Source organism: Pipistrellus kuhlii, unplaced genomic scaffold, assembly GCF_014108245.1.
Source record: "Pipistrellus kuhlii isolate mPipKuh1 unplaced genomic scaffold, mPipKuh1.p scaffold_m20_p_5, whole genome shotgun sequence".
NCBI classification, from domain to species: domain Eukaryota; kingdom Metazoa; phylum Chordata; class Mammalia; order Chiroptera; family Vespertilionidae; genus Pipistrellus; species Pipistrellus kuhlii.
The window spans coordinates 168,334-191,456 of record NW_023425551.1 but is presented as its reverse complement, the minus strand read 5'-3'; the positions used below and the strand labels follow the sequence as shown (position 1 = coordinate 191,456).

At 64.6% G+C, this 23,123-nt stretch overlaps 1 protein-coding gene across 7 annotated transcripts in view; it reads left to right on the top strand.

Moving 5' to 3' along the window:
- Positions 1–23,123, top strand: part of IGF2R (insulin like growth factor 2 receptor) — an 88,667-nt gene that overhangs the window by 54,052 nt on the left and 11,492 nt on the right. For 5 of the 7 annotated variants that reach the window (XM_036413797.2, XM_036413800.2, XM_036413799.2 and 2 more), the window contains exons 17-43: positions 727–842; positions 1,180–1,528; positions 1,828–1,929; positions 2,285–2,386; positions 3,284–3,479; positions 4,870–5,040; positions 5,892–6,035; positions 6,116–6,294; positions 7,624–7,711; positions 8,429–8,644; positions 9,490–9,620; positions 9,784–9,881; positions 10,546–10,682; positions 11,523–11,713; positions 12,566–12,692; positions 12,831–12,950; positions 13,565–13,821; positions 14,059–14,277; positions 15,787–15,936; positions 16,346–16,507; positions 16,655–16,862; positions 17,112–17,258; positions 19,165–19,399; positions 20,052–20,188; positions 20,577–20,691; positions 21,495–21,641; positions 22,075–22,262. In XM_036413797.2, the coding sequence (XP_036269690.1) occupies positions 727–842; positions 1,180–1,528; positions 1,828–1,929; positions 2,285–2,386; positions 3,284–3,479; positions 4,870–5,040; positions 5,892–6,035; positions 6,116–6,294; positions 7,624–7,711; positions 8,429–8,644; positions 9,490–9,620; positions 9,784–9,881; positions 10,546–10,682; positions 11,523–11,713; positions 12,566–12,692; positions 12,831–12,950; positions 13,565–13,821; positions 14,059–14,277; positions 15,787–15,936; positions 16,346–16,507; positions 16,655–16,862; positions 17,112–17,258; positions 19,165–19,399; positions 20,052–20,188; positions 20,577–20,691; positions 21,495–21,641; positions 22,075–22,262 (4,432 nt within the window). Of the gene's footprint in view, positions 1–726; positions 843–1,179; positions 1,529–1,827; positions 1,930–2,280; positions 2,387–3,283; positions 3,480–4,869; positions 5,041–5,891; positions 6,036–6,115; positions 6,295–7,623; positions 7,712–8,428; positions 8,645–9,489; positions 9,621–9,783; positions 9,882–10,545; positions 10,683–11,522; positions 11,714–12,565; positions 12,693–12,830; positions 12,951–13,564; positions 13,822–14,058; positions 14,278–15,786; positions 15,937–16,345; positions 16,508–16,654; positions 16,863–17,111; positions 17,259–19,164; positions 19,400–20,051; positions 20,189–20,576; positions 20,692–21,494; positions 21,642–22,074; positions 22,263–23,123 lie in introns of those variants that run through there. The other 2 variants (XM_036413798.2, XM_036413802.2) reach the window with 2 other exon arrangements.

Here is a 23,123-nt window from a genome sequence, read left to right as displayed (position 1 = left end):
CAGGTAGGGAGGGGCTGTGGGTCCCGTGTACCAGGTAGGGAGGGGCTGTGGGTCCCGTGTACCAGGTAGGGAGGGGCTGTGGGTCCCATGTACCAGGTAGGGAGGGGCTGTGGGTCCCGTGTACCAGGTAGGGAGGGGCTGTGGGTCCCGTGTACCAGGTAAGGGGGGGCTGTGTGTGCCCACGTGGGCCCAGGCACGTTGCTGGGAGAGGTGAAACCGTGAAGGCGGGAGGAAGGAAGGGCCCTCAGGCTGGCGCCTGTCTGCACTGAGACGAAGCTCCCCCCGGAGGTGGGGTGTGAGGGGGGCGTCCCTGGGGATAAACGGCCGCATTGTCTGTCTCCCAAGAGCAGCACTGAGCCGCCTGCCGTGGCCCTTCACGCAGACACAGCGTCAGTGCGGCCTCCTGGCCGTGCTCCCACCTCCGGGGATTGCAGTGGGTCCTAGGTTTGCCGGCCACAGACAGGTTCCCACTCTGAGCGTCCCTGCCCGGGCCTGTTTGCTCCGATCGCCCGCAGCCCGTTCGGCGGGTCCCACCCGCACAGGCACCGCAGCCATTGCCCCTAACAGCCTGGGCTGCCTTAACTCTTTACTGGACCCCCGTCCTGTTGACGCGCGGGAACGGGACCCTCCTTCCTGCAGTGCTCACAGCGGCCCCTGTCTGATTGTGTCTAACCCTGGCTTCCCGTGACATCCCCCCTCTGCCTCCTCCCCGCCCCCTCGCCACAGGAGGAAGATAACTCGACCTACAACTTCCGCTGGTACACCAGCTACGCCTGCCCCGAGGAGCCGCTGGAGTGCCTGGTGACCGACCCGCTGTCCATGGAGCAGTACGACCTCTCCAGGTGCGGCAGCCGCGCTGCCTCCCTGCCCGGCCATCAGCGCGGAGGCCGCCTGCGGGCCTCCCGGGAGCCTGGTGCCGGGCTCCGGGCTGCGGGCGCGGGTGGGGAGGTGCCAGCAACCGTGACGGCGGGCTGGCGGCCTCTGTGGGTGCGGGGGGCAGGTCGGGGTGTGCCAGGGGGCAGGTCGGGGTGTGCGGGGTCTGCGTTTGGCCACGCCATGCTGCTGGGTGCGTGAGTCGCGGTGAGAGCTCGGGGGGACCGCGAGGGCGCGCTCTCTGCGTGTCTCTGGACGCGCGGCGCTGAGCTGTCAGGCCTCACGGCATCGCCGTCTGGCTTTCAGGCTGGCCAAGGCAGACGACGGCCCCGAGGGGAACTGGTACGCGCTGGACAGCGCCGGGGCCCACAGCGCGTGGCGCAAGTACTACATCAACGTGTGCCGGCCGCTGAGCCCCGTGCCCGGCTGCGACCGCTACGCGTCCGCATGCCAGATGCGGTACGAGAACAAGCAGGGCGTGTTCTCCGAGGTGGTCTCCATCAGCAACCTGGGCATGGCGCGCTTCGGGCCGCTGGTGGAGGAGAGCGGCAGCCTGCTGCTGGAGTACGAGAACGGCTCGGCCTGCACCACCAGCGACGGCATGCAGACCACCTACACCACCCGCATCCACCTCGTGTGCTCCAGGGGCAGCCTGGTGAGCGGCTCCGCGGGCTCTGCCGGCACCGCCTGGCGTCACCACGGGGGCGGGCGATCGGTGGGTGGAGGAGTCAGGTTCTCCTTTTCGAAAGCGTGGACTTGGACTCAGACTTGGGTGTGGGTTCCAGTTGCACCCTTTGCTGCTGGCAGGGCCTCAGGTCCAGGCCTCAGCATCCAAGCCTGAGAGTGAGGCAATGCCGTCACAGCAGGCACAGGGAGGACCTCCTTGTAACTGGGTGACGCTCACTGAGCACCCCGCCTGTCGAGTGACACCTAGCCCTGCATTTGACCTTCCAGAACACCCACCCGATCTTCTCTCTCATCTGGGAGTGCGTGGCCACGTTCCTGTGGAACACGGAGGCCGCCTGTCCCATCCAGATAACCACGGAAACAGACGAGGTACGTGTGCCGTCGGGACCTCTCCGAGCTGCCCTGACATCCCACCCGCTGCCCGGCTCTGCGCCCCCCACCCCCTTCCTAATCTAACCAGCATCACCATGGAAACTGTCCAACTGCCTCCTGCACGCCCCCTACTGGGGATCAAGCTCGCAACCAGGCTTGTGCCCTGCGTGGGAATTGAACCGTGATCTCCTGGTTCATGGTCAGCGCCCAGCACTGAGCCCGGCGGTGGGCATGAGGGCTGCCCTCTCTCTGGGGCTCCCGTCGGGAGCACAGGCGGGCGTGGGAGGCACTGTGTGTGCTGTGCCCTCCAGGACGTGGCTCGAGTGTGTCTCTTCCCGCCTCGTCCCCGCAGGCCTGTGCCATAAGGGACCCGAACAGCGGGTACGTGTTTGACCTGAACCCGCTCAACAGTTCCCAAGGCTACGTGGTCTCTGGCATCGGGAAGACTTTTGTGGTAAGCATTCCGCGTGAATCCCAGTTTGCCTGGAAATGCGACAGTGCGCTGAGGCCACCGGCAGCTGGTGCTGGGGAGGCATCCTGCTGGTGTGATTCACAGTAGTTGAGAGTGTTTTTACAGCAGATGAGGGTGTGGGTTATAGTAGATGAGGGGTTAGGTTACATCAGGCGAGAGTGTAGTTACAACGGGTGAGGGTGTGGGTTACAGTAGGTGAGAGTGTAGGTTACAGTGGGTAAGAGGTCATTTACAATAGACAAGGGTATAATTGCAATAGACGAGGGTGTAGTTACAGTGGGCGAGGGTGTACTGAGCTGCCTGTTGAACCCCATAGAGAACATTCTAGATAACATGAGTCCCACAGAACATGCTAGAAGTGAAGAGCCCCGATTACTTGGCATTGCACCGACTGGCCGTTTCTGAAGTAGGAGATCCCGGTCTTTCAGAAACCCGGTTTTTGTCCGTAGTTGTTACTTTCGTATACGTTTCCACGCCCACTTACCAGACAGAGCGGTCTTTCCTTCCGTCTTCCCGCCCGGGGCCTGTTCTTCATTTTCACGGGATGGTGTCAACGTCTTTAAGAAGCCTAGGGTTATCCCATCATGATGACTTAGTTGACATGTTAGCTGCCTGTCATTCTCTAGTGTGACTGAAACTAGGGCTTACGTGTGTCCTCTGTCACATGAGGTCACGGTTACCGGAAATGCGCCTGAGCGTTGGGAGGTGCAGGGCCACATAGCATGTGCCACGCCTTGATCTTTGCCCAAACGTGGGGCGTTGGTGACCAGGCAGTGGGCTCCCGCTGCCCAGCGAGGCCGGGGCAGGGTCGCGGGCTCTCCCCGTGGCGAGGGGCACGGCCTGAGGGTGTGGGTGTGGCTCTTCCCGTCCGGCCTGCAGTTCAACGTGTGCGGCCCAATGCCCGTGTGTGGGACCCTGGACGGAAAGCCGGCCGCCGGCTGCGAGGCGGCGACCCAGACGGCGGATCTCAACAACCTGAAGCCGGAGCGGCAGGTCGGCCTGGAGAAGAACCTCCAGCTGTCCACGGAGGGCTTCATGACGCTGACCTACAAGGGCCCCTACTCCGACACCAAGGGTGAGCCCAGCGCCACGCCGATGTGGCCGGACGTGTGTGTGCCGGCGGTTCCGTGACTGTCGCCTTTCTGAGAGCGTGACGTCAGGGAGTCCCTGCGGTGTCTGAGTCCCCCGCCTCCGGCACACGTGTGCCACACGGACGTGCCCTCCTGCTCACCCAGGTCCCGACTGGAGAGGTGGCCAGACCCCTGCTGCCCGCTCGCCCCTCCTCCCCCGTCCTTCATCAGTTGTCCCTCTGACACAGGACGCTGTTACTTCAAGAAAATATATATATATCTTTATTGATTTCAGAGAGGAAGGGAGAGGGAGAGATAGAAACATCAATGATGAGAGAGAATCATTGATTGGCTGCCCTTGACCAGAATTGAACCTGGGACCCCCAGTCCGCAGGCCCACGCTCCATCCACTGAGCCAAACTGGCCAGGGCACGTACAGTTGGACTCGTTTACTCTCCTCTGCACTGTGTATCGGCTCCGATCCCCTCAGTGGCCTTCACGGCCTCTAACATTGCCGCTCCGTGCCACCACGCCTGGGACTGCTGTGCCCGCCCGGCCTTTTCCTTCTTGCCGTCTCCCCCCGGCCTGGCCTGGCTGTGTGTAATGTGCTGTTAGGGCTACCGGCCGGGAGTGGCAGCCCCGTGTTCCTCACTCCTGTGTGTAAATGTTTTTTGATTAAATCAGTAGAGGAGAGTTATGCTGTTTCCTAACGTTTTCACTAATAAACGGATGTAGCGCTTGTATATTTTCTGAAATATAGGGTGGGGCAAAAGTAGGTTTACAGTTGTTTGGATGTGAATTAATACAATTCTGTGTGTATATAAGCCTAAGTGACTGGCCAGTAGCAATGCCACGCACTGGCCACCAGGGGGCAGACACTCAACGCAGGAGCTGCTGAGCTACAGTGACTTGCAGCTGCAGTTCTGGGGTGACACAGCTGGAGCCAGAGAGGAGGGGGCCCTATTCTGGAATGCGTCACCCAAGAACCGTCCTCTCGTAATCCGGGACCCTTCAGGGGTTTGTCAGAGAGTCAGCTTTGGCCCGATCCCCGCAGGCCAGGCCGAGGGACCCCACCGGTCACGAATCTGGTGTCAAAGTGGCAGCCCAGTTTGAGTCCGTGCGCCGGGCCTCTGTTAACAAGTAATAGTACAAGAATAAGCTGTTCGTCTACTTGCACTCGTAGACATGCTCTTGCCCTGCCTTGTGTGAGAACCAGGGGGTTCACATATCACCCCACCTGCACGGGGGTCACGGTTGCCGTGAATGTGCCCCTGGACGCAGACCTGGCGCTGTGAGGTCACGTCCTCGAGGCGGCCTCGGGCTGGTTCCAGCGGGAGGGCTGGCGGGCGGCGCTGTGATGGCTGCCGTTTCTCACGGTCTGTCCTTGTTCCCCAGCGTCTGGCAATTCTTTCATCATCCGCTTTGTGTGCAACGATGACGTGTACCCAGGAATCCCCAAATTCCTGCACCAGGACATCGACGCCGGCCTGGGCCTCCGCAGGACCTACATTGAGTTTGAAACGGCGCTGGCCTGCGTGCCTTCCCCTGTGGATTGCCAGGTCACAGGTAAGGCCTGGGGGACCAGGCACTCAGAGCCTGGTCAGAAGTGTGCGCGCGCACGTGAGTAGGTGTGCGTGTGAGTGTGTGTGCACACGGGTGCATGTCTGCACGTGCATATGAGTGTGTGCATGTGTGCGCTGAGTGAGTGTGTATGTGGTGTGTTCTACTTACAGGCGGCGTGCCATGCGTGTTTGCACATTTTTTTGAAGGATGCCTAGATTTGGAATCTTTCCCCTTGAAGGGAATCTGGGGTAGTTAATGGTTTTAAGTTACAATTTGGGATCAGAATTACAAGCTTAAGAACAGAGAAGGAAATTTGGGGGGAAATAAAATACACTCTCGGAGCTCCTTATCTGAGGAGGAAGACTAAAAAGAGGACCAAGTAGCGGAAGGTGGGCCCGAGGCCGAGCAGTGTCCCCGGGACCCGCCCCAGTGCCCTCTGGGGGGCGCTGCGCACGGCAGCTGTGAGGGGCAGAGCGGCCGCGTTTCTGCAGGAAGCCTCCTTGCTGCTGCTGCTGCTGCTGCTTTGTGTTTTTTTTCTTATTCTCACCTGAGGATATTTTCCCATTGATTTCTAGAGAGAGTGGGAGGAAGGGAAGAAGGCAAAGAGGGGGGGGGAAACATGGATGTGAGAGACACATCAATTGGCTGCCTCCTGTGGGCACCTTGACCAGGGCCAGATCAAACCTGCAACCCAGGTCCGTGCCCTTGCCTGGGAATCGAACCCACAGCCCTGAGTGCAGCCGGCCTAACCGCTGGGCGTCCCGGCCAGGCCCCTCCCCCGCCGTGAGGGCCCGGCGTGCGGCGGGGCCTCGCTGGGTGGGAGGCCTGGCTGCCCTGCGCGCTCCGTGTTCCAGACCCGGCCGGGAACGAGTACGACCTGAGCGGCCTGAGCAGCGTGCGGAAGCCCTGGGTCGCCGTGGACCCCACGGCGGACGGAGAGAGGAGGACGTTCTACCTGAGCGTGTGCACGCCCCTCCCGTACATCCCCGGCTGCCGAGGTGAGCGCGGCTGTGGGCTCGCCCGCCGCCTCCCCCGCCCCGCCCCGCCCCCGCCCCCGGTGACCCCCCGGCTCTTGCAGGCCACGCAGTGGGGTCGTGCCTGGTGTCCGAGGAGGACAACTGGAACCTGGGCGTGGTGCAGATCAGCCCGCAGGCTGCCGGCAACGGGTCCCTGAGCCTCGTCTACGTCAACGGCGACAAGTGCAACGGGAACCAGCGCTATTCTACCCGGATAACGCTGGAGTGTGCCCAGACCTCGGTGAGTGTGCCCAGACCTCGGTGAGTGTGCCCAGACCTCGGTGAGTGTGCCCAGGCCTCGGTGAGTGTGCCAGACGGCGGTGCGTGTGCCAGACGGCGGTGCGTGTGCCAGATGGCGGTGCGTGTGCGCAGACGGCGGTGCGTGTGCCCGGACCTCGGTGAGTGTGCCCGGACCTCGGTGAGTGTGCCCGGACCTCGGTGAGTGTGCCCGGACCTCGGTGAGTGTGCCCAGACGGCGGTGCGTGTGCCAGACGGCGGTGCGTGTGCCCGGTCGGCGGTGCGTGTGCCCGGGCGGCGGTGCGTGTGCGCGGACGGCGGTGCGTGTGCCCGGTCGGCGGTGCGTGTGCCCGGTCGGCGGTGCGTGTGCCCGGTCGGCGGTGCGTGTGCCCGGACGGCGGTGCGTGTGCGCGGACGGCGGTGCGTGTGCCCGGACGGCGGTGCGTGTGCCCGGACGGCGGTGCGTGTGCCCGGTCGGCGGTGCGTGTGCCCGGTCGGCGGTGCGTGTGCCCGGTCGGCGGTGCGTGTGCCCGGTCGGCGGTGCGTGTGCCCGGACGGCGGTGCGTGTGCCCGGACGGCGTGCGTGTGCGCGGACGGCGGTGCGTGTGCCCGGTCGGCGGTGCGTGTGCCCGGACGGCGGTGCGTGTGCCCGGACGGCGGTGCGTGTGCCCGGACGGCGGTGCGTGTGCCCGGACGGCGGTGCGTGTGCCCGGACGGCGGTGCGTGTGCGCGGACGGCGGTGCGTGTGCCCGGACGGCGGTGCGTGTGCCCGGACGGCGGTGCGTGTGCCCGGTCGGCGGTGCGTGTGCCCGGTCGGCGGTGCGTGTGCCCGGTCGGCGGTGCGTGTGCCCGGTCGGCGGTGCGTGTGCCCGGACGGCGGTGCGTGTGCCCGGACGGCGGTGCGTGTGCGCGGACGGCGGTGCGTGTGCCCGGTCGGCGGTGCGTGTGCCCGGACGGCGGTGCGTGTGCCCGGACGGCGGTGCGTGTGCCCGGACGGCGGTGCGTGTGCCCGGACGGCGGTGCGTGTGCCCGGACGGCGGTGCGTGTGCGCGGACGGCGGTGCGTGTGCCCGGACGGCGGTGCGTGTGCCCGGACGGCGGTGCGTGTGCCCGGTCGGCGATGTGAGTGTGACAAGCAGTGTGTCTCGTGTGTCCACTCCCTTGTCCAGGTCCCTCCCATCGCAGAACCTTCTCACTCACACCCTGCCCGGGCTTCCCCGGGCCGGGCCGTTGGGGGTTCAGCGGGAGCGTGCTCTCCGGGCCACGTGGCTGACAGTGGCGCTCACGGAGTGAGAGGCCGGCTGTTCACGGGGCTGTCCCCCCCCTTGCTGCAGGGCTCGCCCACGTTCCAGCTGCTGGACGAGTGCGAGTACGTGTTCGTCTGGAGGACGGTGGAAGCCTGCCCGGTGATCAGAGCGGAAGGTAGGCCCGTGTGGCAGCGTGAGGGCGCGGGTGCGAGGCTGTGGTGACGGGCAGTGTGTGGCCGCGGAACACGCTTGGTGGGCAGATAACTGCTCCCTCTTCCGCTGTCACCTGGGGAGGCTCTCTTCTCAGTGACCATTGACATACACTGTCCCGTTAGTTCCCGGTGCAATGTATGATAGAATGAGCACATAACATCTTTAAAAAAAAATTAATTCTTATTGATTTCAGAGAGGAAGGGAGAGGGAGAGAGAGAGAGAGAGAAACATCAATGATGAGAGAGAATCATGGATTGGCTGCCTCCTGCTCGCCCCACATGGGATCAAGCCTGCAGCCAGGGCCTGTGCCCCGACTGTGACTTGAACTGTGACCTCCTGGTTCAGAGGTCGATGCTCAGCCTCTGAGCCTGCCGGCCGGGCTGCACAGACAGTCTCTGCCTCGGAGTTATTACTCAGTATGTCGCCCACTTGCCCGGCGGTGTTTTCCTTGGTGCCTGGGTTGACGGCGTGGGCTTCTCACGCATGAGCACACGAGTTTGGTCACGTGGCTCCTCATTGCGTGTCCTCGGCTCCTGTAGAAAGTTGTCTGCCAGGCCGTTCTCCGCGTGCATCTGTAGAAACAGCAGGAACACGTGTGTGCTGTCTGCTTCGCTTCGGCCGCTGCCTGGGGGGAAGGGGTCACTTTCTGCTGCGCGTGACTCCTCCCGCGTCCCCGCAGGAGACAACTGCGAGGTGCGGGACCCCACGCACGGCCACCTGTACGACCTGAAGCCGCTCTCGCTGAACGACAGCGTGGTGAACGCCGGGGAGTACACCTACTACTTCCGCGTCTGCGGGAAGCTGGCCGCCGGCGTCTGCTCCTCCGACGACACGTCCAAGGTGATCTCGTCCTGCCAGGAGAAGCGGGGCCCGCTGGGATTCCACAAGGTGGCAGGTACGGGGCTGCAGCAGAGCCGGGTGGGGCCGGAGGGCTGGGCTGGGTGCATCTCCTCGGCAGGAGGACGGCTGCTGGGTGCCCGCGGGGGGGTGCCTGCTGCTGACTTCCTGAGCCAGAGTGTGCACAGCGGGGGCCCTCGAGCTTTGTTTATTTCATTCACACTTAGCAATGCCCAACACAGATCCTAAGACCTTGTTTTTTATCTTGTTTTTTACAAATATTTTTAGTGATTTCAGAGAGGAAGGGAGAGAGAGAGAGAGAGAGAGAGAGAGAGAGAGGAAGGGAGAGAGGGAGGGAGAGGAACATTAGTGATGAGAATCATTGATTGGCTGCCTCCTGTATGCCCCGTACTGGAGATTGAGCCCTCCACCCGGTCGTGTGCCCATGGCCAGAATCGAACCCAGGACCCTTCCGTCTGCAGGCCGACGCTCTATCTACTGAGCGAGGCCGGCGAGGGCAGACGTGTTTCTTTTCTCTGAACCAGCAGGGATGGGTGTCCGAGGTAGTATTTCTATAATGGAGTCGGGAACCCGTTCAGGAAAGGGTTTGGCCCTGGAGCTCACAGGCAGGCCGTGGGTCCCCGCGCCTCTCAGCCGCGGGACACTCCAAAGAGCAGTCCAGGGGGCGGCTGTGCGGGCGGCCCCCAGGGCCACGTGGAGGTGCGGCCGCTGTGTGCCGACCGGCTGAGGGACGGTGTGTCGTCCTGGGCTCAGTCTGGGCGAGAGGCCTGGCTCCGTGCCTCCCGCTGTGACGTGGCCGGAGCAGGCACAGCCGGGCCTCGGGGTGCGCGACGCTGGGGGGCCCGGCCGAGCCGATCCCCGTTGACCAGCTGCCCCGCGCAGGCCTCCTCACCCGGAAGCTGACCTACGAGAACGGGCTGCTGAAGATGAACTACACGGGCGGCGACACCTGCCACAAGGTGTACCAGCGTTCCACCACCATCTTCTTCTACTGCCACCACAGCACCCAGAAGGTGCGGGCCGCGGGGCGGGTCTCCCGGGGCGCCCGTGCTGCCGCGCTGGGCTGGGGGCGCGCGCGGACACCCTGGTGTCTGAGTGGGTTTCAGGGACCGCCCGCCCTGAACCCACAGCGTGAGCGCACGGAGGCTCCGTGTCACACGCGTGTCTCCCCCGCAGCCCGTGTTCCTGCAGGAGACCTCCGACTGCTCCTACCTGTTCGAGTGGCGCACCCAGTACGCCTGCCGCCCCTTCGACGTGACCGAGTGCTCCTTCAAGTGAGTGCGCCGGCGCCGCGCGGCCGAGCGTGGCTCCGTGGTCGCTTTTCGTGAAAAGAGAGAGACGAGTCTCGCTGTCTGGACGGCCTCTCCCCAGGGGCCGCGTTCTCGGCTTTGGTCCCGTTTCCTCCTCTCCGGGCGGGGCTGGCGCAGCATGGCTCCGGGGCCGTTTCCATCCCTCCTCCTGTCGTACCGGCGAGCGGCCAGCTTCCCGGGCCGTGGCTGCCGTGGCTGCCGTGGCTGCCGGCTGCCTTCTCCGTGGCCCGAGCTCTGAGAGACCCGCTTCTCCGGCTTGGTGTTTGGAGGTTCTTGCTAATAGACAATTTAAAAAATATGTTTTTTATTGCCTGGAGAGAGACATCAGTGATGAGAGAGAATCGTTGATTGGCTGCCTCCTCCACGCCCCCCACTGGGGATTGAGCCCGAAACCCAGGCATTGTCCTTGACTGGAATCGAACCCGGGACCCTAAGTCCGCAGGCCGATGCTCTATCCATTGAGCCACCCCAGTTTTGTTGAACTGTGTCTCTGTGAATCTGAGTTCTCGCTGATCTGACAGTTGGGGTGTGGCCCAGGCTGAAGTCCTGTCCCCGGGGAAGATGGGATTCTGTCAGCGTGCCAGCCGCTCAGTGCACACAGCTGACCTGCCCGATGCTCTCCCTGCAGAGATGCGGCCGGCAACACCTTCGACCTGTCGTCCCTGTCGCGGTACAGCGACAACTGGGAGGCCGTCACCAGCACCGGGGCCCCCGAGCACTACCTCATCAACGTCTGCAAGTCGCTGGCCCCGCAGCCCGGCGCCGGTGAGCACGGCGGGGCTGGCAGCGCGGGGCAGGAGCCGGCTTCTGGGCGCCGGCCTGCCTGTGACACGCACTCACGGCTCCGCCAGGCCGCGCAGGAGGGTTATTTCGGGGTCTCGGTGACCGGTCCCTGGGGTGCCCAAGGCTCGCCGGGGACATTCTCACCTTCTGGAACGTGAGGGGTGGCGGTGGGTGGAGGCGGTCACGGCGGCAGGTGATTCTCGGCAGGGAGGAGGGGGAGGGCCCAGCGTGGGGAGGTGTGTGCCCGCCGGGCCCTGAGAGCACGTGGGCGGGCCTGTTCCGGGCAGAGCCAGCCCCCGAACCTGAGTGCTGGGCAGCCGGCTGTGTGCGTGGGGCCAGGCACCCGCCCAGGCGCTCGGCGTGCACACGGCCCTGCCCACGCCGGCGGCCGGTGCTGAGGCTCCTGCAGAGGGGTCTCACCGCGGCCACGGCCCCTCCCTGTGCTCTGCGCCGGGCAGGCTGGCGACACGCAGTCTCGGCCCCCGAGTGGGGCCAGTTCTTTCTCGGGGCCGGCAGCGCAGGCGTTTGGGGCCGGGACGGGGCGAGTCCTCGGTGCCTCTTGCGTGAGGATGGCAGGCGAGGGGAGGGCAGGCCCACACACCCTTTGGCCTCCGCTGGGTACCGAGGCTCAGGAGGAATCCAGGCTGTGACACCGATCCCCGCACCGAGCTCTCCCGTGGCTCAGGGAGGCCTCGTGCTGCCTCCTGACGGGAGAAGCAGGCGGCGGTGGCGGTGCCGGTGCAGTCTGAGCCGCGGGCCTCGCTCACCAGGAGGTGAACTCCAGCGGAAAAGCCCGAGGTGACCCGTGTGTCTCCGCTGCAGAGCCGTGCCCGCAGGAGGCGGCCGCGTGTCTGCTGAACGGCTCCAAGCCCGTGAACCTGGGCCGGGTGCGGGACGGCCCGCAGCAGGAGGACGGCATCACCGTCCTCAAGTACGTGGACGGCGACCTGTGTCCTGACAGGATCCGGAACAAGTCCACCACCATCCGGTTCACCTGCAGCGAGAACCAGGTGGTGAGTGACACGTCCTCAGCCCGGGCCCTGGGGGCAGCGGGGGGGGGGGGGGGGGGGCGGCGGCGTCTGCCTCCCCTGGAGGGAGTCTCAGAGCTCAGGATGGCAGGCATGGTGGCGGGTGAGCAAGTGAGCGAGGGAGCAGGCAGGGGGTGGGCGGGCAGCGGGCGAGGGTGCAGCAGGTGAGGAGGCAGTGGGTGGGCGGGCGGGCAGCGGGTGAGGGTGCAGCGGGTGAGGAGGCAGCGGGTGGGGAGGCAGTGGGTGGGCGGGCAGCGGGTGGGGAGGCAGCACCATGCCGGCCCTGAGGTCCTGGGCACTCTGTCCTCCGGCCCCCACGCCAGGCCTGGCTGTTCGGGGTCAGAGTTCATTGGGTGGAAGGTCGCTCACACCCTGGGCAGTAGGGAACCGGTACGTGGCAGCAGCTAGTGTCACCTGGGGAAGCGGAAGGTTGGCCGGACCTGGTCCAGGCAGCACTTCGCCTCCGGCCTGGACCCGGTTCACTCCTCACCCACAGGAAGCTGCTCACCGGTGCTGCCGGTGGAGGGAAAGGGCGGGGGCAGGGTTAGGGTGTGCGAGGGGCGTGCGTGGGCGTGGCCGTGCCCGGAGGCGGGCTGCCCAGCGGGTCTGAGAGCCTGTGGTGGCCGAGGGAGCAGAGGAGAAGGCCCGGTGGCTCTCCGCCCGCGGTCTCAGGCCTGGCTGTTCGAGCGGCATCACTGTGGCTCCTGCGAGCACCTTTGTCCGCCTGCCCCCTCCCTGTGGGAGCCGGGCGCCCCTCGCCCCATGTGCGGGGCCCCAGCCGGGCAGAGGTCCTGCCGGTGCCCGTCAAACACAGGCCTCTGCCCCGCTCGGCCCCAGAACGCCAGGCCCATGTTCATCAGCGCCGTGGAGGACTGCGAGTTCACCTTCGCCTGGCCCACGCCCGCCGCCTGCCCCGTGCGGAGCAACGTGCACGGCGACTGCCGCGTCACCAACCCGGCCACCGGTGAGACGTCACCAGCCCCACCTCAGGGAGGGACCTGCCGGCACAGAGGCCGTGGGCCCCGCTCGCCCGCCCCGGGGCTGTGACCGGTGGCAGCTCGCCTGTGGCGGAGTTGGTGACGGTCTCGCTCGCTCTCGGCAGGGCACCTGTTCGACCTGAACTCGCTGGGCGGCAAAGAGGGGCACACGGCCGCCTACAGCGAGAAGGGGCTGGTCTTCCTCAGCATCTGCGGGGAGAACGAGAACTGCGCCCCCGGCGTGGGTGAGTGCGGCTCTGCGTCTCTCCCCGGAGGCTTCCGTCCGGCCTCCGTCCAGCTCCGGCCTCCATCCCGGCCTCCCTGTTCTGGCCTCCGTCCGGCCTCCGTCCCAGCCTCCATCCCTGCCTCCGTCCTGGCCTCCGTCCAGCTCCGGCCTGCATCCCGGCCTCCCTGTTCTGGCCTCCGTCCGGCCTCCGTCCCAGCCTTCGTCCCAGCCTCCATCCCCGCCTCTGCCCCGGCCTCTGTCCTGGCCTCCATCCCGGCCTCCCTCCCAGACTCCCTCCCAGCCTCCGTCCTGGCCTCCGTCCCGGCCTCCGTCCCAGCCTCGCTTCCAGCCTCCATCCCAGCCTCCGTCCCCACTTCCGTCCCAGCCCCTGTCCTGGCCTCCATCCCGGCCTCCCTCCCAGCCTCCACCCCTCAGCCGGAGGGCGAGGACAAGTGAAGGCCACGCGCCCTCTCCTGCCACGGCTGCTGGCGGCACGGCCACGTGACGGGACAGTGCACGGTGGCCTTTGCTTAGACATTGCGGGCCCTCAGAACGCGCTGTTGGCGTTTGCGGGAGGGGCTCAGAGGCGCGGCCGTGTGCACTGTAACCCGTGCCCCTCCCCTCCTGGCGCAGGGGCCTGCTTCGGGCAGACCAGGATCAGCGTGGGCAGGGCCAACAAGAGGCTCACCTACGTGGACCAGGTCCTGCAGCTGGTGTACGAGGAGGGCTCCCCCTGCCCCTCCAAGTCCGGCCTGCGCTACAAGAGTGTCATCAGCTTCGTGTGCAGGCCCGAGGCCGGGCCCACCAACAGGCCCATGCTCATCTCGCTGGACAAGCGGACCTGCACGCTCTTCTTCTCCTGGCACACGCCGCTGGCTTGCGAGCAGGCGGTGAGTCCGGGCTGCACGCGGGCCCCGGCCGGCCTCCCAGCGGGTGCCTGGGTCTCGTCCCCTTCGACGTCCCCAGTGGTCCTCGGTGCGGCCTGCTCGGTGCTCTGTAGCCGAGCGTCCGGGGCCCCGAGCCCGCCCTCCGTGCTTTCTGGTGGTGGCTGAGCTGTTACACGCGTGTGGGTGACGTGCGAGGACCTGGAACGCCCTGCCGACGCCGGCGGTCTGCCTCTCTCACAGACGGAGTGCTCCGTGAGGAACGGCAGCTCCATCATCGACCTGTCGCCCCTCATCCACCAAACGGGGGGCTACGAGGCGTACGACGAGAGTGAGGACGAGTCCTCCGACACCAACCCCGACTACTACATCAACATCTGCCAGCCGCTGAACCCCATGCACGGCGTGGCCTGCCCCGCCGGGGCCGCCGTGTGCAAGGTGCCCGTGGACGGGGCCCCCATCGTAAGTGCGGGGTGTGCGGGGGGACCACACGCCTGTGCGCCGGGCTGCTCGCTCCCCGGGGATTCCTCCAGCGGAAGGCGGGAGGCCGACCGGGCCGTGTGCCGGGAGCGTGGGGAGGAGGGCCTGGGGCTGTGCGTCAGGCCCGCCGATGAGCTGTGGGCGGAGATGTGAACACGTGTAGCTACACGCTTGTGTGTCATGGGCGGAGTCTTGGGCGGAGAAATACTTGTGTAAAGCACAAGAAAGAACATAGGGAGCTTGGTTCCTGTGGATGCACATCTCGTGTCGTTGGCATTCTTCTGAAACACAAGGGCTTTGTTTATTTATTAGAGGCTGTGTCCCTCAGCCCAGCCTGCACCCTCTCCAATTTAGGATCGGGCCTAAATGGGCAGTCAGACATCCCTTTCACAATCCAGGCCAGCTGGCTCCCAACTGCTCTCCTGCCTGCCTTCCTGATTGTCCCTAACTGCTTCTGTCTGCCAGCCTGATCACCCCCTAACCACTCCCCTGCCAGCTTGTTTGCCCCTAACTGCTCTCCCCTGCAGGCCTGGGTCCCCCCCAACTGCCCTTCCCTGCAGGCCTGGGTCCCCCCCAATTGCCCTTCCCTGCAGGCCCAGTCGCCCCGAACTTGCCTCCTCTGCCAGCCTGGTTACCTCTAACTGCCCTCCTTTGCAGCTTGATTGCCCCCAACTGCATTCCCTTGTAGGCCTGGTCCCTCCCAACTGCCCTCCTCTGCTGGCCATTTTGTGGCGGCCATCTTGTGTCCACTGGCAGCAACCATCTTGTGTCCACATGGCAGTAGCCATCTTGTGTGTTGGAGTGATGGTCAATTTGTATATTACTCTTTTATTAGATAGGATTTTAAAGTGTATTTTTTATTGATTTCTATCACACACATTATCTCTCACACACGCATACTGTCACACACTATCACACTCACACACATCTAACACACACACACATACACTGTCACACACTATCACACACACGTTCTCTATCTCACACAAACTCTATCTCACACACACTTTATCTCTCACACACATTCTCTATCACACACACGCACACACACACACGTCTTTCCTTCATGTGTTCATTTACTCCAGAATTCCTGCCGAGCAGCCGTGTGCTGGTGCTGAGCTGAGCTGAGTGTGGGGGGGCGGGGAGCAGGGCTGTGCCCTCTCGGGGGCACCTCGCGGTGAGCGGGCGGTCGCAGTGCAGGGCTGGGTGTGAGGCGGTCAGCGTGGGGCACAGACGGCGGTTCCACCTCCCACCGCCGGTCCCAGGAGGCCGTGCGACATTCTCCGTGACGGAGCCCGAACATCCAGGGGCAGGTGGCCATTGCTAACCGTGGGGTCAGAGCCGATGCCCTGCAGCACTGGTCCTCCGTGTCCCGCCGCGCGCCGGGCCTCCTGTGTGCCGCTCACCGGCTTTCCTGCTCCAGCAGACGGAGTGGGTGCCGTCGTATTAGCCGGGGCCCGGGAAAACCTGTTTGTGTTCTCCTTCGTGCAGGACATTGGCCGAGTCTCGGGACCCCCGATACTCAACCCTGTGGCCAACGAGGTCTACCTGAACTTCGAGAGCAGCACCCCGTGCCTGGCCGACAAGCACTTCAACTACACCTCACTGGTCTCCTTCCACTGCAAGCGCGGCGTGAGCATGGTGAGTGCCTGCCAGGGCGGCCGTGTGCCACGCGGGGGCCGTTTCAGATCCAAGGTGCCGAGCTCAGGTCCCCTCGGCTCCACGCCGGCTAGCGTGCACCTGCCTGAGCTACCACGCAGGCGCACACGGGCTGTTGTAACCTATTATAGAAGCCCTCGTTGTACAGTCCCCTGTCCAGAAGGGGGCGCTGCCTGGGAGCGCGGCTAGGTGCTGCTCCCCTCCTCGCGGGGGCCTGCGGTGACAGGGACAGGCCTCCCCTTTCCCGGCAGGCCACCCCGGGACCTGGTGGTCTGCGGCCAGCGCCTGTTCCTGGGTGCGGGCGGGTGCCGTGGCCCAGGGCCCAGGCTCGCCCTGGCGGGTTCTGAGCGGGGGAGGCGCCCGTAACCCACGGCTTGTGCTCTCCCCACAGGGGACCCCGGAGCTGCTGCGGGTGAGCGACTGTGACTTCGTGTTCGAGTGGGAGACGCCGCTGGTGTGCCCGGACGAGGTGAGGACGGAGGGCTGTTCCCTGATGGACGAGCAGCTCGACTACAGCTTCAACCTGTCCAGCTTGTCCAAGAGCACCTTCAAGGTAAGGCCCCTCACCTCTGCGGGCATGGCTCCTGCCCCCCGCCCGCGCTGCCCCCCTTCCGTGCTGCCCCCTGCCCCCTGCCCGCACTGTTCCCTGCCCGCGCTGCCCCCTGCAGGGCGGCACTCACAGCCCCGTGTGCCCTGCCAGGTGACCCGGGACTCGCGCACGTACAGCGTGGGCGTGTGCACGGCGGCCGCGGGCCCGGACGAGGGCGGCTGCAGGGACGGCGGCGTCTGCCTGCTCTCCGCGAGCAAGGGCGTGTCCTTCGGGCGGCTGGCGTCCATGAGGCTGGACTACCGGCACCAGGACGAGGCTGTCATCCTGAGCTACGCCAACGGAGACACCTGCCCTCCAGGTAGAGTGGCGGCCGGCACCTGCACTCCTGGTGAACGTGCGTTAGCCTGGGAGGGAGCACACGGGAGGGAAGTGCCCACTGGCGCCACGTCCAGCAGCCCGGAGCGGAGCGCAGGCTGGAGACAGGCCGGGCTGCTGGCCACGCTGGCGGGAGGCCTGGGGTCTGAAGGCTCCAGGGGACCCTCCTGTGGGGACTCCTCCCGGCAGCTCCAGGCCGCTGAGCACGGCCTATGTGCTGTCCTCCTTCCAGAAACCGAGGAGGGCGACCCCTGCGTGTTCCCCTTCACCTTCAACGGCAAGAGCTACGAGGAGTGCGTGCTGGAGAACAGGGTGCGGCTGTGGTGCGCCACCACCGCCAACTACGACCGCGACCGCGAGTGGGGCTTCTGCAGGCAGTGTGAGTACCCCGGGCTGCCAGGGGGATCCCGCAGGCGGTGTGAGTACCCTGGGCTGCCAGGGGGATCCCGGAGGCGGTGTGAGTACCCCGAGGGGGGATCCCGCAGGCGGTGTGAGTACCCCGGGCCGCCAGGGGGATCCCGCAGGCGGTGTGAGTACCCCGAGGGGGGGTCCCGCAGGCGGTGTGAGTACCCCGGGCCGCCAGGGGGATCCCGGAGGCGGTGTGAGTACCCTGGGCCGCCAGGGGGATCCCGGAGGCGGTGTGAGTACCCCGAGGGGGGATCCCGGAGGCGGTGTGAGTACCCCGAGGGGGGGTCCCGCAGGCGGTGTGAGTACCCCGGGCCGCCAGGGGGATCCCGCAGGCGGTGTGAGTACCCCGAGGGGGGGTCCCACAGGCGGTGTGAGTACCCTGGGCTGCCAGGGGGATCCCGCAGGCGGTGTGAGTACCCCGAGGGGGGTCCCGCAGGCGGTGTGAGTACCCCGGGCCGCCAGGGGGATCCTGCAGGCGGTGTGAGTACCCCGGGCCGCCAGGGGGATCCCACAGGCGGTGTGAGTACCCAAAGGGGGGATCCCGGAGGCGGTGTGAGTACCCCGAGGGGGGATCCCGCAGGCAGTGTGAGTACCCCGAGGGGGGGTCCCGCAGGCGGTGTGAGTACCCCGAGGGGGGGGTCCCGCAGGTGGTGTGAGTACCCCGAGGGGGGGTCCCGCAGGCGGTGTGAGTACCCCGAGGGGGGGGTCCCGCAGGTGGTGTGAGTACCCTGGGCTGCCAGGGGGGTCCCGCAGGCGGTGTGAGTACCCCGAGGGGGGATCCCGCAGGCAGTGTGAGTACCCCGAGGGGGGGTCCCGCAGGCGGTGTGAGTACCCCGAGGGGGGATCCCGCAGGGTGTGAGTACCCCGAGGGGGGATCCCGCAGGCGGTGTGAGTACCCCGAGGGGGGATCCCGCAGGCGGTGTGAGTACCCCGAGGGGGGGTCCCGCAGGCGGTGTGAGTACCCCGAGGGGGGGTCCCGCAGGCGGTGTGAGTACCCCGAGGGGGGGTCCCACAGGCGGTGTGAGTACCCCGAGGGGGGATCCCGCAGGGTGTGAGTACCCCGAGGGGGATCCCGGAGGCGGTGTGAGTACCCCGAGGGGGGATCCCGGAGGCGGTGTGAGTACCCCGAGGGGGGATCCCGGAGGCGGTGTGAGTACCCTGGGCCGCCAGGGGGATCCCACAGGCGGTGTGAGTACCCCGAGGGGGATCCCGGAGGCGGTGTGAGTACCCCGAGGGGGGGTCCCGCAGGCGGTGTGAGTACCCCGAGGGGGGGTCCCGCAGGCGGTGTGAGTACCCCGAGGGGGGATCCCGGAGGCGGTGTGAGTACCCCGGGCCGCCAGGGGGATCCCGCAGGCGGTGTGAGTACCGTAGACCATGAGGGGGCTCCTGGAGGGCCAGGGGCAGCATCGGGGGAGCATGGGGCAGGGGAGGCAGGGGCAGCATGGAGGCCAAGGGAAGCATTGGGGAGCATGGGGTGTGCGGGGGGACAGGGGCAGTGTAAGGGGGATCTGGGGCAGCATGGGGGGCTAGGGACAGTATAGTGGGGGGCTAGGGGCAGTGTGGGAGGGTGGGGGCAGCATAGTGGGGGGCGGGGGCAGCATGGGGGGCTAGGGACAGTATAGTGGGGGGCTAGGGACAGCGTGGGAGGGTGGGAGCAGCATAGTGGGGGGCGGGGGCAGCATGGGGGGCTAGGGGCAGTGTAGTGGGGGGCTAGGGGCAGCGTGGGAGGGTGGGGGCAGCATAGTGGGGGCGGGGGCAGCGTGGGGGGCTAGGGGCAGTGTAGTGGGGGGCTAGGGGCAGCATGGGGGGCGGGGGCAGATTGAGGACAGCGTGAGACATGGCGTGTGTGGTCTGACGGTCCCTCCGCTGCTCCCCAGCCACCAGCCACCGCACGTCTGCCATCATCTTCAAGTGCGACGAGGAGGCAGACATCGGGCGGCCCCAGGTCTTCAGCGAGACGCGCGGGTGCGAGGTGACGTTCGAGTGGAAAACCAAAGTGGTCTGCCCGCCCAAGAAGATGGAGTGCAAGTTCATCCACGGGCACAAGACCTACGACCTGCGGCTGCTGTCCTCCCTCACCGGGGCCTGGTTCTTTGATCACGAGGGAGCCTCGTGAGTGCCGCCCCGCCCCAGGCCCCTGCGCGGAGGGCCCGTCCGAAAAGCTGTGAGCTGCACCCAGGCACTGCGGCACCTTCGCTGTCACGCACGGCCTTTCCTTTTTCTTTTTGGAACATTTTAAAAATTGATTTCAGAGGGGGAGAGAGAGAGAAACATCAATGATGAGAGCCCTGGCTGGTTTGACTCAGTGGATAGAGCATCAGCCTGTGGACAGAAGGGTCCCAGGTTTGATTCCAGTCAAGGACACAAGCCCAAGTTGTGGGTTCGATCCCCAGTAGGGGGCATGCAAGAGGAAGCCGATCAATGATTCTCGCTCATCATTGATGTTTCTATCTCTCTCTCTCTTTCTCTCTCTCCCTTCCTCTCTGAAGTCAATGAGAATATAAAATAAATTTAAAAAAAGACCTATGCATAAAAAAAAAAAAAAAAGTAAACATTAGTGACAAGAGAGAATCATTGATTGGCTGCCTCCTGCTCATCTCCTACTGGGGATCGAGCCTGCCACCTAGGCATGTGCCCTTGATTGGAATCGAACCCAGGACCCTTCAGTCCACAGCTGACGCTCTGTCCATGAGCCAGACCTCGTGAGCAGGCGTGGCCTGCCTTTGCCGAGCGCCCGGAGGCTGACGGCCCTCTGGTCTCACAGGTACTACATCAACATGTGCCAGAAGATCAACAAGGGGCCGCTGGACTGCTCCGACCGGGCCAGCATCTGCAGGAAGAGCGCCTCGGGGGAGGTGCAGGTGCTGGGGCTGGTGCACACGCAGAAGCTGGACGTCCGCGGTACGGCGGGCCCCGTGGTGCGCGGGGCGGGCCCTTCTCCATGCAGACTCCGGGTGGAACCACGTCTCGGGCCTCCTGGCGGCTCCTGGGCAGGGAAGGCGGGGCCGCCCCGCTCCGGGCACTGGCCCACCCCGGGTTTGGCGCTCCTGTCACACGGAGGCCCCCCGTCACGCAGCTGGTGAGCGGGAGGCTGGGGTCGGACCCGGGTCTCCGGGGGAGCCGCGGGGCGGCCAGAGGCCATCAGGGCAGCCCCGGTGCCGATGCCCCGGTGACGCGGTTCCGGAAAGCCCAGCGTTGTTTCCGTCCTGGTCCTCGGTGCCGGTTTTGATTCCTGACTTGGAAGGTTTTCTTGGTACAGGAGAACGAACGGCTTTGCCATCTGTTTCAGATGACAAGATCACGGTGACGTACTCAAAAGGCGACGTGTGTGGTGAGAACAAGTCCGCGTCCACCGTCGTCGAGCTGACCTGTGCGAAGACTGTGGGCAGGCCCGCCTTCCGGAGGTGAGGGCTCCCAAGGGGCGTGGCAGGGCTCCTGGTGTGTGAGCAGGAAGAGGGTGCTGCTGGCCACGCTCGGAAGGGGCTGGCGCTGAGAGTGAGGGCCTGGGCTGGGGGGCAGGGCTGCTCCCCACAAGGAAAACGCGGGGGACACGCAGTGACTAGACGAAAGCAGCCCCGTGAAGCGGCATGGCACTGCCCTCTGTCCTTGGAAGTCATAGAGCCGAGGGGCGTGGATGGATGCCAGCCAAGGCTGGTGCTCAAGTGCGGGGCCCGCGGGCAGGTGGGTGGCACCTGGGTCGGAGGCTCCTGACATTGACTAGAATTCTCCAGGCAGTTCTGCATCTGGCGTGAGGGCAGGTGTGGCCAGCAGAGGGAGCACGTGAGCTGCTGTTGGTGAACAAGGGGTTCCCTCCAGAGCTGGGCTTGCAGAGGGAAGACCAGAATGGCCACTGTCCACGCGTGGGCTTGGGCAATTTATGAGTCGCAAACACTTGTCAAGTCAAATTAAAAACCCAGGAGAAAATTTTTCCAGCTTTTCGACGTTGCACAGTCTCTTAAGTTTAACCTGTTGCCCCCTTCGTGTGGCTACGGACTGGTGCTTCCTGACACGGTTTTGAGGAAAATGAACAAAAAAGCCATCTTAGCCGGAGCTGCCTGCCTGTCCCAGGGCGGCAGGAGGCCCCGGAGCCTGGAGGCAGGGGCGGGGTGGGGTGGGGGGAGGAGGGCCCGTGGCTGTGTGCTGTCTCCTCTCGAGGCCAGCCTGGCCCTGCCTGGCCGTGGGCATGACCGTGCCGCACCCCCTCCAGGTTCGACATGGACACCTGCACCTACCACTTCAGCTGGGACACGCGTGCGGCCTGCGCCGTGAAGCCCCAGGAGGTGCAGATGGTGAATGGCACCATCACCAACCCCGTCAACGGCAAGAGCGTCAGCCTTGGAGACATTTACTTTAAGTGAGTGAGCTGTCCCCGAGCACTGCCCGCGCTCCAGGCGGACCCGGCAGCTCGCTCTGCCTGGTGGTGGGATGGAAGCCTGCACCGGGGTGTCCTCAGGGCTTGGGTGAATGGGGGCCCCTGCAGTCTGCACTCGCTCCCAGGACTTTATAGTAAACAGCTTTCTTTTTAATATTTTGTTGTTGTTGTTGATTTCAGAGAGGAAAGGGGGGGTGGAGCTAGAAACATCAATGATGAGAATCATCCATCAGCTGCCTCCTGCACACCTCCTACTGGGGTCTCAGCCCGCAACCTGGGCCTGTACCCTGACCGGGAATGGAACTGGGACCTCCTGGTTCATAGGTTGACACTTAACCACTGAGTCACACTGGCCAGGTTACACAGCTTTTTTGAAAGACTGCCGGAGTCACTGCTGCCTTTTCTGTCTCTCCAGGCAGTTCAGTGCCTCTGGGGACATTCGAACCAACGGGGACAAGTACCTGTATGAGATCCAGCTGTCTTCCATCACGAGCTCCAACAACCCGGTGTGCTATGGAGCCACCGTCTGCCAAGTTAAATCCAGCGACCAGCACTTCAGCAGGAAAGTGGGAACTGCCGATAAAACCAAATACTACATTCAAGGTAATTGCCTTTTCCATTGTTCCACTTTACTTCCTCGAAGGAAGAGCTTTAAAATATTCATGGAGTCTCTTCAGTTGAAATCTCCGATCCTTTTTGTTTTAATGTCTTGATTTTAAAATGAAAAAAAAAAACCTCTAAGCCCTGGTGCTGTCCTTGCCTTGTGTGCAGCCATCCCAGGGGACTGAGCAGCCTGAGTCCCGGGCCTCTCTGATCTGTCTGCCTCACACACTTACCTCCCCGCCTCCCCGCGGCGGCAGACTGAACAGTTCCAGTCGCCTACAGCGTCGGGAGCGGACCGAATCCACACGAGGCTCCCTCACTTCTAACACCAACTGCTAGTTTGGGGGGCTCATCACCAGCCTCAGGTTTGATAACTGCAAAGGGCTCTGAGACTCACCGAGGGCCGTTAGTCCCGGGTGTAGCTCATTACAGTGGAAGGATGTAGATTAAAGTCAGCCGAAGGAAGAGGCATGCAGGCAGGGCAGGAGGGGGCCAGGCCCTGCTGTTCTCTCCCTGTGCATTCCCAGGTCAGCGAGCGACACAATGCGCTCAGTATTGCCAACCAAGGAGCTCACTGCCCCCTGGGGGCAGGGCTTTTATTGAGGCTCCATTAGGTAGGTTTGGTTGGTTAATTGGTTGATAGGATGGTTGATTGGTTGGTTGGTTGGTTGATTGGCTAGTTGGTTGGTTGATTGGCTAGTTGTTGGTTGGTTGATTAGCTGGATGCCTGATTGATTGATTGATTGATTGCTGGCTGATTGGATGGTTGGCTGGTTGATTGGTTGATTAGCTGGATGCCTGATTGATTGGTTGGTTGGTTGGTTGGTTGCTGGCTGATTGGATGATTGACTGGCTGATTGG